Genomic DNA, 14,654 nt, shown 5'->3' on the forward strand with positions numbered 1-14,654 from the left:
GGTCCGGGACTCGAACCACAGTCAGCTACATGGGAGTCCAGTGACATAGGCATTACGCCAAGTGCTGGTCCCCAAACAGCTCTTGATAGTGCCTCTGGGTTTACGCCACTGTTCCCTTCTCCTCTGGCAAGTATAGCTGGAAAGGTCATCCCCAGTAGCCCTGGTGACTCTGGGTGGAGTCGGTGACGTAAGGGTACACACCTAGGGCAGGCTGGGTCCCTGGGCCACTCTCAGGTTGTGACTCATGGCACTGACATTCAGCGGGGCCGGGGAAGCGGACCCAGGCTCACAGCTGTTTTCTAAGAAGCACGTAAGCTCCTCAGCTGAGTCTCGGGAGTTGTTCCCACTCTGTGCTGTCTGGGGGGTGGTTTTGTGTTTACACTCTTGCGGTGACAGCTGGCTCTGTAGCCTAGTGCTGAAAGGACCCAGATCCCATATAGCGACCATGGTTCGAATCCTGGCTCTGGTGGCGTGAAAACCACACTGAGTGAGTTAGCCTGCATGCCCCAAGTCCCCGTGGGGTGGGAGAATGAAGGAGATGGGCTTGTGGCATGGCCATGCCCCATCAGGGGGTGCTTTCTCCATCTCCCTCTCTGTCCCATTCTCTCTGACGAGCATCTGTGCTCTCTGGCAATGATAACAAGCCAAAATAATAAAAAGAGACTTTGAAGTTATTTCGTAAAAAATCTATTCATCCTTTTACTAAGTTTCTTGGAGCTTCAGGTAGCAAGAATTGACACCTACCAGGTCAGTAGGTGGCATAGTGGTCAAGGGGCTGGACTCCCACATAGTCAACTGCAGTTCAAGACCTGGACCTGGTGGCTTGAAACTCATACCAGCCACATGTATGTGCATGCCCAAAATCCCAAAAGGAGAATGGAGGAGAAGGGACTGTGGCATGTCATCCACCATACGGGGTGATTTCTTACTTTCTGTCTCTCCAGTGAGTGCACACACTCTATAGAAAAAAGTCTCTCTCTCTCAAAAAAAAAAAAAAAAAGCAGAAGAAAAAATAGTAATTGACATCTAGTTTAGGATGCCAAAAGTATCCTCATACATGTTTTAATGGCCCACTTCTCAAAGAAGACAAAATAAAATAAAATAAAATGGAGCCCCCAATTCCACTGCAGGGACTAGGTGACCCTCACAATGGCTCACAGCATGAGTCTCTCTGCCCTTCTGGACAAGGCATGGAATGATTTGCCTCTCTAAATGCTGCATAGACATCAGAGGTGGTACAGAGCACGGCTCGTTGAAGTTCCTGTGTTCCTGTTTCTCTCCCATTTCCTATGGGGTCCCGGAGGGAACGGGGAAGGCTTCATGAACTTTGGTTTTGCAGCAAGCTCCGCTGGGAAGGAGCTACAGAGGTTCCCAGCACGTTTATTACACGAAAGCTTTCACAAGTGCGAATCGCTGGGCTCCTTGCTAGAGCCATGGCGAGAAGCCTGTCCTTTATAAAGAAAAGACAACTCCAACACTTTGACTGAAACTCCTGAACCAAAACCAGAAACATCGTACCGTGCACATAGCGTAATAAATACTTAGAGTGCAAGCACAAGGGGTAGGGAGACCCCACCCTGAGAAATAAACTGTCCATCAGATGCACCTTCTGCATGACCTCTGCAGTAACAACAAAAACGCACCATGACAGAACCACATCTTCTATCTGGACGTCTTCGTGGAGGAACGAGAGGGGAAAGTTTGGTTCAGAATCATCACAAACAAGAGAAGGAAGAGAGAAGTCTCTTTACCTCCGTCCTCTTAAATCCCGTCCCTTCTTTTTTGACTCATTATTTTTTTCTTTCGCATGATCGTGGTCTGACAAGATTTTAGTTTCCTTTGCATCTCTCCACATTTTGCACGTAGCCTCAGAAGGGCCAAGGCTTGCCTTGTTCATTCCTGTTTCTGTGTCACCAGAACCGTGCAAGCCATAAGGTGGGACACGAATCCTTAAGCATGTTGCATGTTGGAGAGAAATAAAGCTCTGAGGACTGACACGTAAGGGGTACAGAGGCACCAAGGGAGCTTAGCCCACTCAGGAGCAGTGAGCATTTGTGGGGCGGGGGGAGACAGTGCAGCAAAGAGGTTAACAGTTTCAGCTGTGAGGTCAAATGAACCACAGTTCAAATCCTGGCTGGACCACTGTGGGTGACTTGAGCAAATTTGGCTGGATCTCCTTAAGCCTCAGTCTTTTCATTTATAAAAATGTACAGCCAAAGGATTTATTGAGAGGAGCTTGTGGATTAAATGTGATTATGAATACAAGGTCCTCCATTTAACAACAGACACATCCCAGCCCAGTAGACAGAATCTCAAGAGCTTGCAAATACCACAGAAACAGCAGATGCTAGGACACTTCTGACAAACTGGACAACAAGAACACCTTTGAATGGAGGACTTTCTCTGAGCTCCAACCATCGACGCCCACGCAGCAAACTTCACGGGCTGCCAGATTTTCACATTTTTCACGAGAAGTCGTAGCACATCCTGGCTGCTGTTTTACTTTCTAAATGTTTGGAACTGATTTTATTTTATTTTATTTTTTAAGAGGTTTCTGCTATAGGGCATGTGCGCTCGCCAGTCAGAGACATAGAGACAGAAAGCGAGAAATCACCCCCCAGGGGGGATGGTCATGCCGCAATCCCTTCTCCTCCATTCTCCGGTTGGGATCTTGGGCAGGCACACACACGTACCCGGCGTGAGTTTTAAGCCACCGGGTCCGGGATGCGAACTGCGGTCAACTATGTGGGAGTCCAGCAACACAGCCATTACGCTAACTGCTGGTTCCCAGAAAGTAACCATTTTAAAGTTCATGAATATACACAAACACACACAGTCCCGCCCTCTCTCTCCTTCTCATGTATGGGAAAATAATTATCACGATATTAACAACAGTTGTCTCTGGTAGAAGTTCAGAGTCTGTATTTTTTTTCCTCCACATTTTCCAGTACCATTTCAATTTCCTACAATGAGAATATAGTAGCTTAACAAATAGAATAAAAAAATATAAATTAGCTATTTATCAAGAGTTTAAACAGAGAAAACTGCTTATGAATATAATACTGTTCATAGAACCTATCAGCACAGTTATAAAAATACACAGAAAAAAAGAGCAAAAGAAAACATACCAAATTGTTAATGACTGTTATCTGTAGGGCTTACAGTGATTGTCATGTGCATTCTCATTTTCTAGCACTTTCATTATAGAAAAGTTGATCTTTACTCAGAGACACTCAAAGGTTAATTATTACTCCTCAGTTTTTAAAAATCATTAGTAAAAGTGCTTTAAAAATAACCATTGACAGCCTGGGCCCTACACACAGTGGTTGAAGGAGTCAGATCCCATATGGTCAACTACAGTTTGAATCCAGGCCCCAGTGGCTTGAAGGGTAAGCCGGACCCATGTCAAAATCTGACAGGAAGGAGAAATGAAGGAAAAGATTGCAACAGAACCACATCCCATTGGAGGGTGCTTTCTCTGTCTGTTTCTCTCTCTCCCTCTCTCTGGCTAATGCAAGTGACCTCTGGCAATTTAAAGGGGGAAAAAAAGCTAGCCATTTACTTAACGGCATACCTGGAATGAGTGCTGTGCTGATAAGGATGTCTACCTCCTTGCATTGTTGAGCAAACAGTTTCATTTCAGCTTCAATGAACTCTTTGGACATCTCTTTCGCATATCCTCCTTGTCCCTCACCAGACTCCTTCAAGTCCACTTCTAAGGGCTCAGCACCAAGAGACTTGAACTGTTCCAAAGCTGCAGCTCTGGGGAAATTATTGAAGGGGAAACAGTGATCATTTTAGGCTCCTAATTCAGGAATCAAGATCATCATTTACATGTATAATTTTAAGCACAAACTATACATATTCAAAAATGTAGAGTTCCTTTTAATGTCTCTGACTAGATTATTTCCATTTTTTTTTTCCTAAAGGCAGTAACACTTTAATGAATTCTGACTTCTCAGGTTGCAAAAGAAATTTCACTTTTGCCAACTTCACTAATTGGTTGGGTTCTTTGTGGTCTTAAAGTTGACGATGATACATTAAAATCTGATGCCACTGCAGGGCCAGGTCATGACACAGGGGTAGTGCATCTGGACTCACACAAGTAAGGTCCTAGGTTTGCATCCCAGGACCTCCCTGAGCACGTTGTGCATGCACACACGTGCACGAGATCCCAGCCAGCTAAAACAGGGGCTGGATCATGGTCTGAGGATGACTGTCTTTGTCAGGGATGCCTGTCTTTGTCGATCTGTCTATCTGTCTCTCTCACTCTCTCTCGCAGAAAAAATAAAATTTAAAAAAATAAAAATAGCACTCAAGTCACTCATATTAAGTTTCTTCTTTTGTAAATGTTCTGAACTTTTTGTTTCTGGTTACTTTTCCCAAAGAAATTATTTTCTTACTTAGAAATATTTTAACAGAGTATCTTTTTTGCCTCCAATCCTCATTAAATTATATTTTGTAAAAGTAACCCATATATGGAAGTAAATGATAAAATGTAAAAAGCTAACACAACACTTAAGTTATACAAAAATAAATTGTTTTAAAAAAATGAATGAATGCTACTCAAACACTGTATCCTGGTTGGAAAATCAGAGCTAACAAAGCTCTCAGCACTGTGGCAAAAAGTGTGTGTACTGTATCAATACCCAGTCCACTATAGTAAATTCCAAACCTCCTTAATGACTACAATCACTCAAGGTATTTGTTAAAAATTCAAATTCCTGGGCCCCTTCTCAGAGCTACTGAATTATACTCACCAGCAGAGTGACCACAAGTTGTATTTTTAGCCAGAACTGAAGGTCATTCTTGTCATCATGGAAGTTTGGGAAACCATGGTCTGAGCCAGTAAGCCCCTAGCAACCACCATGTTCAGGAGTGTGCATAAAGGGAAGGACATGCAGTCCACGATTGGGCAAGAGGTTCTCTCTCTGCTGACCTGAGCAAGGGATCTAGTGGCCCAGAATGCCCCTGGAGGTCAAGTTGCAACCACAAGTGGAATCAGCATTAGCAGGAGGCCAAAGTTGAGGACAGCAGAGAGGAGAGACAGAAAGAACCGGGAGCTTGACAGCATCAATAAGCTGCTGACTCCAGAATGAAATGTCAGTCCTTGCTGTGGATTTTCATTTAGGCAGAGATAATGCCTTTTCTTATGGTTTAGGCCAGTTTGAGGTGGCATTTTCCATTCCTTGAAGACATAGGGATACAGATCTTTAAAAAGAAATATCTACTATTATTAAAAAAAAAAAAAGAGATGAATTCAAAGTTATATATTTGTGTGTAAGCATGTACATATATAAAATGATCCCAATTTTGTCCAAAAGGTATATATACAAAACTTTATAGGAAATTACACCAAAATATCATTAGCCATTAGGATATCTGGCTGGAAAAATTACAAAGGGTATTTTCATTTCTTCCTTTTGTTTCTCTGTGTTTTTCAATAATGAATATGTGTCATTAGAAATATAAGTGCTATTCTGGAATTTCTGTCATACCTTTAGCCATAAAATAATCTCATTATTTGAAAATATGAAATTTGAAATATATACATACAGTAGTTTATATATAGCCAAAAAAAAAGTCCACATATAGAGGACTATTTAAATAAATCATTGTGCTTCTATACAATAGAATCTTATGTAATCATTAAAAATACTTATAAACGGGGCCAGCAGATAGCTTGGGGGTTAAGGTGCTGGACTCCCATAGGGACTTTCACCCAGTGGCTTCACTGGGCCTTAGTGCTTATGTGCCCAAAGTCCCGAGAGAAGAACGGAAAAAAAGATTGTGGTGTGCACTGGAGAATGGAAGAGAAGGGATTACAGCATGGCCATCCTCTCTGGGGGATGATTTCTTACTTTCTCTCTCTTTGCTTTCCTCTGACAAGCACACACACACACTATGGCAAAACTTAAAAAAAAAAAAAAAAAGTATAGGTAATTAAAGGTCTTTATGATCTACTGTTAAATGAAAGAAAGTAAAATAGAACTATTAATAAAGTTATATTTTAACTAATGTGTAGAGAAATAATAGCAATCTCAAGGCAATAGAACTTTAGAGTATTGTATTTCTGTACTTTTTAGTATTTTTTCTGAATGGGGAAATATCATGTACTATTATTTTTTATGATGGAAAAAAGGAAAGTTTTTGTTTTTAAATGTTGATGTACACAGACATGAAGCAAGATAATCCCAACTATTAAAAGGGGAATCTCCTTATTGTTTGAAAGAATTCAAAAATATCATTAATATTTTAATATCATTGGGAAACGAGTTATCAAATCCATAGGATGTTAAACTGAAAACATATACCATTTGCTCTTTCAAAAGGAATTTACAATCAAATGTGTTTCCTAATATATTTGAATTTAATACTGATATCAATTCCCAGTCTCAACATGTAACTAAATTAACTTATGAGCTATTATTCTTAGAGAAGAGTTGTATCACTGTATCATTTCAGCCACATCTTTCTTTATTGTATACGTGAGTTATCTGTACAATAAACTTAGTAAATTGCAAACAGAAATAAAATTGAGCAGTAGCCACATTCTAGGTGTCTTCTCGGCAAACATTCTAAAACAATGATCAACCTATTGAACTCTCAATACTTCATCTACCATCAATTTGCAAATCACCTCTAGATCAAATATATACATTTCCACTTTACTACTATTGTCCACTGCAGTGAAAACTTTAACAACCTGCTTTTTACAACACCAGCTAACATTCAAAATGAAAAAGACAGGACTAGCAGTATGCTTAACCCTGGCTAGCTTTGGTCTGTGTTCTAGTTACTTTGGAAATGCTGTATTTTTTCATTTCAGCAGGACAACTTTTTAATCAGCACATAACTCTTCTAGACTCCAGGTAAGCCATAGTCTATGGAACATTCTTTATTCTGAAAAGTCATATTCTCTCCAACTTTGAATGGTTGCCTTTGTTTTTATCACTCTATATGAAAACAGGCAGTAGTATTTATTATTCTTCTACCCTGAGCTGATAATAAATACCTACATGTTTTGATCCTTAAAGTGACTGAAACACATAAATAATAACCATACTCAAAAAGCATTTAATAAAATCTAGTATCTAGTGTCTTCTGAAATGAAGAATATTAATCCAACTTCTCTTTAAAAACAATCTAGGGGACCAACAGTTAGTGTAATGGCTATGTCACTGGACTCCCATGTAGTCGACAGCAGTTCACATCCCAGACCCAGTGGCTTAAAACTCATGCTGGGCACATGTGCGTGCATGCCCAAGATCCCAAGAGGAGAATGGAGGAGAAAGAATTGCAGTGTGGTCATCCCCCCTGGAAGGTGATTTCTTGCTTTCTGTCTGTCTGGTGAGCGCATGTGCCCTATAGCAAAAACCTCTCAAAAAAAAAAAACAAAAAAAGCAATCTAGGAAAATGTTTATATGACTGCTTTTAAGAACTAGACAGTGGGGCTGGCTCCATCATCTAGTGATTAAGGGAGTTGGGTTCCACATGGTTCAAACTGGTCCCAATGGCTTGGAAAAAAACACTCCAGGCACATGTGTGCGCACACCTAAAATCCCACCAAGATGGAGAAATGAAGAGAGAGCAGTATGACCACATGCTTTCTCCCTCTCCCTTTTTCTCTGTCTCTCTTTGATGACTACACGCACCCTCTGACAAATTTTAAAAGAAAAGAAATGCACAGTAAACATAATCAAGTTCTTTGCTATAGAGACTGTAAAATTATTAGAGAAAAGTATTTAAAACCATCATTACATTAAAAGCATGCAGTGGGCCAGTTGTTTCAGTGGCAGTTAAGACCAATTGCATGGTCAAGTCCCAGACTCAGCAGCTTGAAAGAATGTGCGAGAGAATGTCCATGTTTTCCCAAAATCCAAAAAGGAGAAAGAAATGGAGGAGAAGGAATTGCAGTGTGACCATTCCCCATGAGGGGTGCTTTCTCACTTTCTCTCTCTCTCTCCTCTCAATAAATGCATGTGCCTTCTAGCAAAATTAGTAATTAATTAAAGAAAGCAAGAGGCTTTAGTATAAGTAATGCAGTAGTATTAATTCATGGATTATTGCTTATAGGTAAAGTGCCAGTCTCCTCTGCTTCCAGCCCGTCAATGCACTCCCATTCAGTCATTCTCTAAGACATCTCTGTTTCTTTACACTCACAAATGTCTTTGTCTTGCCCTACCTGAGGCCTAAACACATTCTGAACAGAAAAAAAGACCCAGTAAAGCAGCATGTTAGAAACTCAAGATAAAGATAACTTTGGTCCCATTGCCAAGCCACACGAAGAAACAGAACTATGAGTCTAGGGGTTTCATCATCATTATTATTATTGTTATTATTGTTAATTCTGCTCTACTGAGGCTGGGTCCTAAATCTTCATTAAGATATAATAACTATACATATTTGTGGGGGTAAAAGGTACATTTTCAGTTCAAGAACACAATGTGCGATCACTAAGTCAGGGCAATTAGTATACCCATCACCTCAATCATCTGGCATTACTCATGTTGGAAACATTCAAAATCCTTTTATTTATTTATTTTTTTTTTTTTTTTGGAGAGGTTTTTGCTATAGGGTGCGTGCGCTCGCCAGACAGACAGAGACATAGAGACAGAAAGTGAGAAATCACCCCCCGGGGGGATGGTCACGCCGCAATCCCTTCTCCTCCATTCTCTTCTCAGCGGGATCTTGGGCATGCACGCACATGCACCCGGCATGAGTTTTAAGCCACCGGGTCTGGGATGCGAACCACGGTCGACTACGTGGGAGTCCAGTGACATAGCCATTACGCTAACTGTTGGTTCCCAATGGACAGAGTTTTAATGTTACTTTGATGTATATATTCTAAGGAAAGTATAATAGCCCCTAAAACAAAATGTTCTCACCTTAACACAGATCACTAGTAAACCACTCACCTGGTATCAAAGCCGCGAACAATTGCACCCATAGACTTTGCAGCACCTGCAGAAGCAAGCCCAGCAACACCACCACCAACTATCAGAATCTAAGAGAGAAGATAGAACCAGTTGAGTTGTAAATAAAGTTCATCATCAATTAGTTATAGAAAATATCAGCTGATAACTAACAGTGCCTGGTAGACAGCAGTCAACAGAAGGTGGTGCTGGTGGTGGTGGTGATCACCCCTCCAGAAACACATTGTTTGGACAATCTCTAGTTGAACCATCAGTGTTTTTTAAAAAGTATCAAAGGAACAACTGCTGGCAAAGGCTGACAATCTTCACTAAAAACAGCCCAACAATCAGCACCTCAGTGTAAAATCTACATAAACACAATCAGTATTACCTAAGCTAAAGACTAGCTGTTTATAGAGGAGAATGGAGGAGAAGGGATTGCGCGTGGCCATCCCCCCCTCTCTGTCTCTCTCTGTCTGGCTGGCCAGCGCACGCACCCTATAGCAAAAACCTCTCAAAAAAAGAAAAAAAAAAAAAGACTAGCTGTTTTTTTCTGATTGTATAAAAGCTATTTCTACCAAAATTCCTGGTATGACATTCTAACTACCTCTTCCTTTTCAAACTCTAAGGTTGTCTGTGCTCATCAAATATCAAAACATATTTCAAGGATGGGTACAACTTTGGTAAAACTTCTACCCCAACCCCAATTTTGAGCTCAAACACTTCAGACAAGAACAGCTGCTGACCAACCACATAATTCTAAGCCATTTTGAATGAACTGTATCTTGAATCCAAAACCATGTAACTAATCTCCCTACCACGGAAGGAGCAGAGCCAAGAGAACCAAAGAATTTCTCAGAAATAAGAGTTTCCCAGCATTATCAGAAACAAAGAAAGAACAATGCTGGTCCAGTCTGTAATGGGCCTTCCAGAGAAGGAACTGTTATACTTTTCATAAACAATCAACTGAAGACAAATTCTTGTTCCTGTAGGAAAAAAATGCCACCCACAGAAACAGTGAAGTTTATAAATACCCACCCACCCATCATGCCCACACTGTCTTCTGCCTTTTTCAGAAAACTAGGCTAGTCAAACTGTTCTCCAGTGACCCCCTAGGTGGTGTCTGGGACATGTGACTCAATCTTGCTGAGGGTTTATTTAGTGGAAAGGGAAAGTCTATAGGAAAAGGGACAAAGAGGGGCGAAAGGGAGCACTCGGGCTTTGGGCTCCGAGGCATCAACCCTGTTCCACACAGAAGCTCCACAGCTGCTGAAAGAAAATGAAATAAAATAAGAAAAAAAATTTTTCAGGACAAGGCCAAGTTATCAAGAATCAAAAAATAAGAAAGAACCCATAATTTAAAAGACAGACTAGCACAAGAGCAAAGTAGATAACGCTACCACCGAAATGTACTTTCTCTGTACCATGGGTTGAAGAAAAAGACACAGGGACCAAGAGAGAATGGAGATTCAATCCTGACCCTACTTCTAACTAGTTCTGGGTGACCTAGAGCATGTCACTTACTATCTCCAATAGAGCAGCTGAAATGCTTTCCCAGAATGTTGTTATATTAAACGTGATCTAACTAAAGCTCTTACTGCTAACTGGTACACTGGAGACATATGTTCAAGATAAGGTAGGAGGAGGAGCAAGAGAAGAAACTCCCTTAAGAAATGAAAGAAGGGAAAATTTATTTTATATGCTGTAATGATATACAGTAAATGAATGTAAAATAAAAGGAAATAAAATTAAAAACTTCAATAAAAAATATTGAGGAAAAAAATTTGTATACTATTTTTTAAAAAGAAAGAAATGTTCTCCATGTTCTGGTCAGAGAACCTGTTTCTCCTCTTGGCTTCTCCATCTCAGTTAAAGGGCACTAACTGCAAAATTAGCTGAAGCCAAAATGAGGAGGTCATCTTGAGTCCTCCACTTGCACAGATTCCCACTGCTAGTTCATCAACAACTACTACTAGTTTTAATCTCCACAGGTCTCCACCCACTTCTCCACATCTGTCACCCCTTGCCCAAGTACTACCAATTCCTAATAGATCATGCCTTCAGTCTTCCTCCTACCTATGATTCCCCACAGAACAGTCACATGACTTTTTTAATCCTACATTTCCCTCACTTGCAAGAGAATCCAAGCTCTATAAACATGTCATGGCCTATAAGAGAGGGGCCCCACATAATCCAGCTCCCAATCTTCCTTTATAACGTCATCTCAATCACTCTCCACCTTGCCCAACACACCCCGAGACCACTGGCCTTCCTTATTTCCCTGGAACACACTAGGGTCATTCAGGGTCTTTATATGTCCTGCTCTTTGTGCCTGGAATCCTAAATCCCTTCTTTCTCATCATTCAAGTCTCAGCTGAAATGCCTGAAGAGCCTACCCCAAGACCCCAGTCACAGCAGTGTGTAAGTCACTATGAGATTATTCACTATCAGATCACTGATTCATTTCTTTCATGTTTACAATTATCTCACATATTTGTTTTGTTTTGTTTTTTTCATCCGTCCCCTCACTGTGGCCTCTACTAGAATGAAAGTATTGTTTAGCAGGAAACATGTTGGTCTTATCCATGCCATATTCTATACTCCCAGAACAATGTTCGGCATACCAAAAACCTTCAAATGATTGGTTTTAGTTCATTCTAAACAAGAAGAACCCTCTATGTTCAAAGGAAATTCAAATAAAATATTATGCAACCTTGATGGGCATGGCTAGTATGTAATTCTTCAGTTTCAGAGAACTATTTCTGAAATTGGACCAAAGTCTCTAAAGCTGCAATTTAAATTCTCAGTAAAGATAGTCACTTTTCTACCTCATAAAGGCTCAACAATCCTTCCGTCAAGCTTGTCTTTTATTTTACTTTTTAATCCTTTATATTCACAGCCTTCCTCTCAACTTCTATAAACTTCTAGAAAGATTCTAAAGAAAACTTAGTAAATTTGAGCATCAAAGCATTCAGTCAGTTTTGTGAGATGCTTTCTTATGATCCCGAGAAAAAAGTCAAAATTTAATCATTTTGCATATATCTGTGTTGTTTGCTCATACTTTCTTATCAGGTATTCCAGCCTCCATTTAAACCACCTGCCATTTTTTTCACCTGGCCTGTTTTTCAAAGTAATATGTAACTATTGGGTTGTCGGAAAAGTCATGACACATTTTTGTTTAGAAAAACATAGAAAATATGTCATGACTTTTCCCATGACCCAATAGATTTCTCAAAGTTTGTATTAGCTTTTTTGCTTTGTGTTCCAGGAGGTTAATTTTGCACAAGAACACTAGGTTTATACAATGAAGTGCTGAAGACTAGGAAGTAGGTCAGGCACTGTTGCAGCAATAATGCAACTAGACCCACATGGGAAGATACTGGGTTCACATCCTGGGACCTCCCTCTATCTGCCATGTGTACATGCCTGTGATCCTGATGGTGGGCCCCTCTGTGAGGACCCTGATGCAAGTGTCTTTCTCTCTCTCATGAAACAAAAAAATATATAAATAAACTTTACCAAAAAGAAGAGAAGAGAATGCACCAGATAAACCTTTAGCCTACAGGCAAATAAATGACAGCACTGAAGTCCTGTTTCTTCTACCTAGTGTCAGGGTGTACATTGCCATTTCGTCTATACAATATTGAAGGGCCACAACATAACCGGTTTACTTTAGGCCCAGTCCTTATCCTTAAGTGTTCCTCTCAGCTCTCAATCTAGACTAAAGAAACAGTATCCTATGCCAGGCACGTGAAAGAGTAGGCCCAGAATCCTAGGGGGAGGGAGGCGGAAGGATTGCAACATAACCATGCCCCATGGGGAGGTGCTTTATCTCTCTCTCTCCCTCTCTAGCAAGTGCATGGCCCTCTGGCAAGTAAAAGAAAAAAACAGCAGCCTTTCCCTCTACCAAATAGCTTGATTATACCACTTCCCAGTCCCCATCCTCTTGACCCAAAAATTGATAAAAAATGAAGAAGTTTAAAAAGTCTTTCCTATGAACTAAAATGCTCCACTAATTGAGCAACCCATAATTACTACATGAAATCTTGAAGCTTTTCTAAAATTGGTAATAAAAAGGTCACACAGAACAAGTTATCCAAAATACCTTTCAGAATTTAAGTTAGTAAATCAAAAACAGAAAAAAAAAAAAAATCTAGAACTTCCAGAAAGGTCAAAAATCTTTTTTTTCAAGCAATCTTAAATATTACGCTTTGAGGTTCCACCATGTATTTGTACTTGCCACAAAAATCATCAGTTTATAATTAACACAGGACAAAAATTTAAAAATAACTATATTTTAAAACTATACATGCTCCTGTCTTTAATTAACTTATAATATTTTTTTAAAAAATTAAAAATTATACCTACCTTAGCTGGAGGAACTTTTCCAGCAGCTGTGATCTGACCAGTAAAAAAACGTCCAAAATGATTTGCTGCTAGGACAACAGCCTTATAACTTAAAAATAAATAGATATACAGATCAATAAATAATACCATAAAATGAAAGCTCTTAGGCTCATATATCATTGTTAGGTCATCAATTAAACTTTGTCAAAGAATAATAGCTGAGCCAGCCTGAGGCATGGTGAAGGCAGCTGGATCTCAGATGGCCTATTGCATGGTTCAAGTCCTGGACCTGGTGACTTAAAAAACCAAGTGTGTATTCTTGCATGCCCCAAATCCCAAAACAAGAGAGAAATAGAGAAAGGATTGTGGTGTGGCCATCCCCCATGGGATGCTTTCTCACTTTTCCACTCTATTTCCAGCCAGCACCCATGCAAGCCCTATGGCAATTTTTTTAAAATAATAAATAAAATGAAAGTTTTAAAAGATTTGGTTGGAGAACCAACAGGTGGTATGGTGGTTAAGGTGCTGGAATCTCACATGGTCAACCAAAGTTGGCGGCATGAACATCATGCTGGGCACATGTGCATCCATGCCCAGAACCCTAGAGGAGAATGGAAAAGGGATTGCAGAGTAGCAATCCTCCCTGGGGAGTGATTTATCACATTCTCTCTGTGTGTGTCTTTGTGTCTCTCCAACAAGCACACACACTTTATGGAAAAAAATTAAAAAAAAAAAAAAGTTAGTTGGAAGCCAGCAGGTGGCATGGAGGTCAAGGCACTTGACCCAACATGGCCAGCTGAGCAGTTCAAGTCCCAGACCCAGCAGCTTGAAATCACATCAAGTTCATGTGTATTATATGCATGCCCAAAATTCTGAGAGGAGACTGGAGGAGAAGGGATTGTGGTGTGGCCTTCCCACTTGGGGCGATTTCTCACTTTCTCCCTCATTCTTGATCTGGCAAGCACATGCTCCCTATTACAAAACAAAACAAAAAAAGAAGAAGAAGAAATTTAAAAAGATCCAGTGTCGATACTCTGAAAAAAAGAAAAATCACAAAAATGAGATTGATTACATGGGAAATATATAGGAAAATATTCATTGATAGTGGAAAAAATGATCAATTGGCTTTTTTTTTTTGATAAAAGAAAAAGTTCAGAATAAGTAGTAACAAACTGAGGCAGCACATCGTCACCATAGTAACATAGTTATATGGTAGATAGATAATGGTCTATCACACACGATGTAGTTATGTATACTAGGTGATTCATTTCACATTCTGTCTTTTACATGTATTAGCTCAAGACATAAGATAGTGATTCTTCAAAATGTGTCCCATGCAGCTTCAAATGTTTAAACAGTAAACAATCCTGGGGCCACAGTGGGTGGGAAAGA

The 14,654-nt window shown here is 40.0% G+C and overlaps 1 protein-coding gene across 4 annotated transcripts in view; it reads right to left on the minus strand.

Annotated features, from left to right (window-relative positions):
- Positions 1–14,654, minus strand: part of NNT (nicotinamide nucleotide transhydrogenase) — a 106,463-nt gene that overhangs the window by 71,050 nt on the left and 20,759 nt on the right. For all 4 annotated transcript variants that reach the window (XM_006166939.3, XM_006166940.3, XM_006166941.2 and 1 more), the window contains exons 5-7: positions 13,284–13,371; positions 8,919–9,007; positions 3,575–3,762 (exon numbers count right to left, since the gene is read on the minus strand). In XM_006166939.3, coding sequence (XP_006167001.1) covers positions 3,575–3,762; positions 8,919–9,007; positions 13,284–13,371 — 365 coding nt within the window. The remainder of the gene's footprint in view (positions 1–3,574; positions 3,763–8,918; positions 9,008–13,283; positions 13,372–14,654) is intronic.

The sequence above is a fragment of the Tupaia chinensis genome, unplaced genomic scaffold (assembly GCF_000334495.1).
Source record: "Tupaia chinensis unplaced genomic scaffold, TupChi_1.0 Scaffold144378_1, whole genome shotgun sequence".
In the NCBI taxonomy this organism is placed as follows: domain Eukaryota; kingdom Metazoa; phylum Chordata; class Mammalia; order Scandentia; family Tupaiidae; genus Tupaia; species Tupaia belangeri.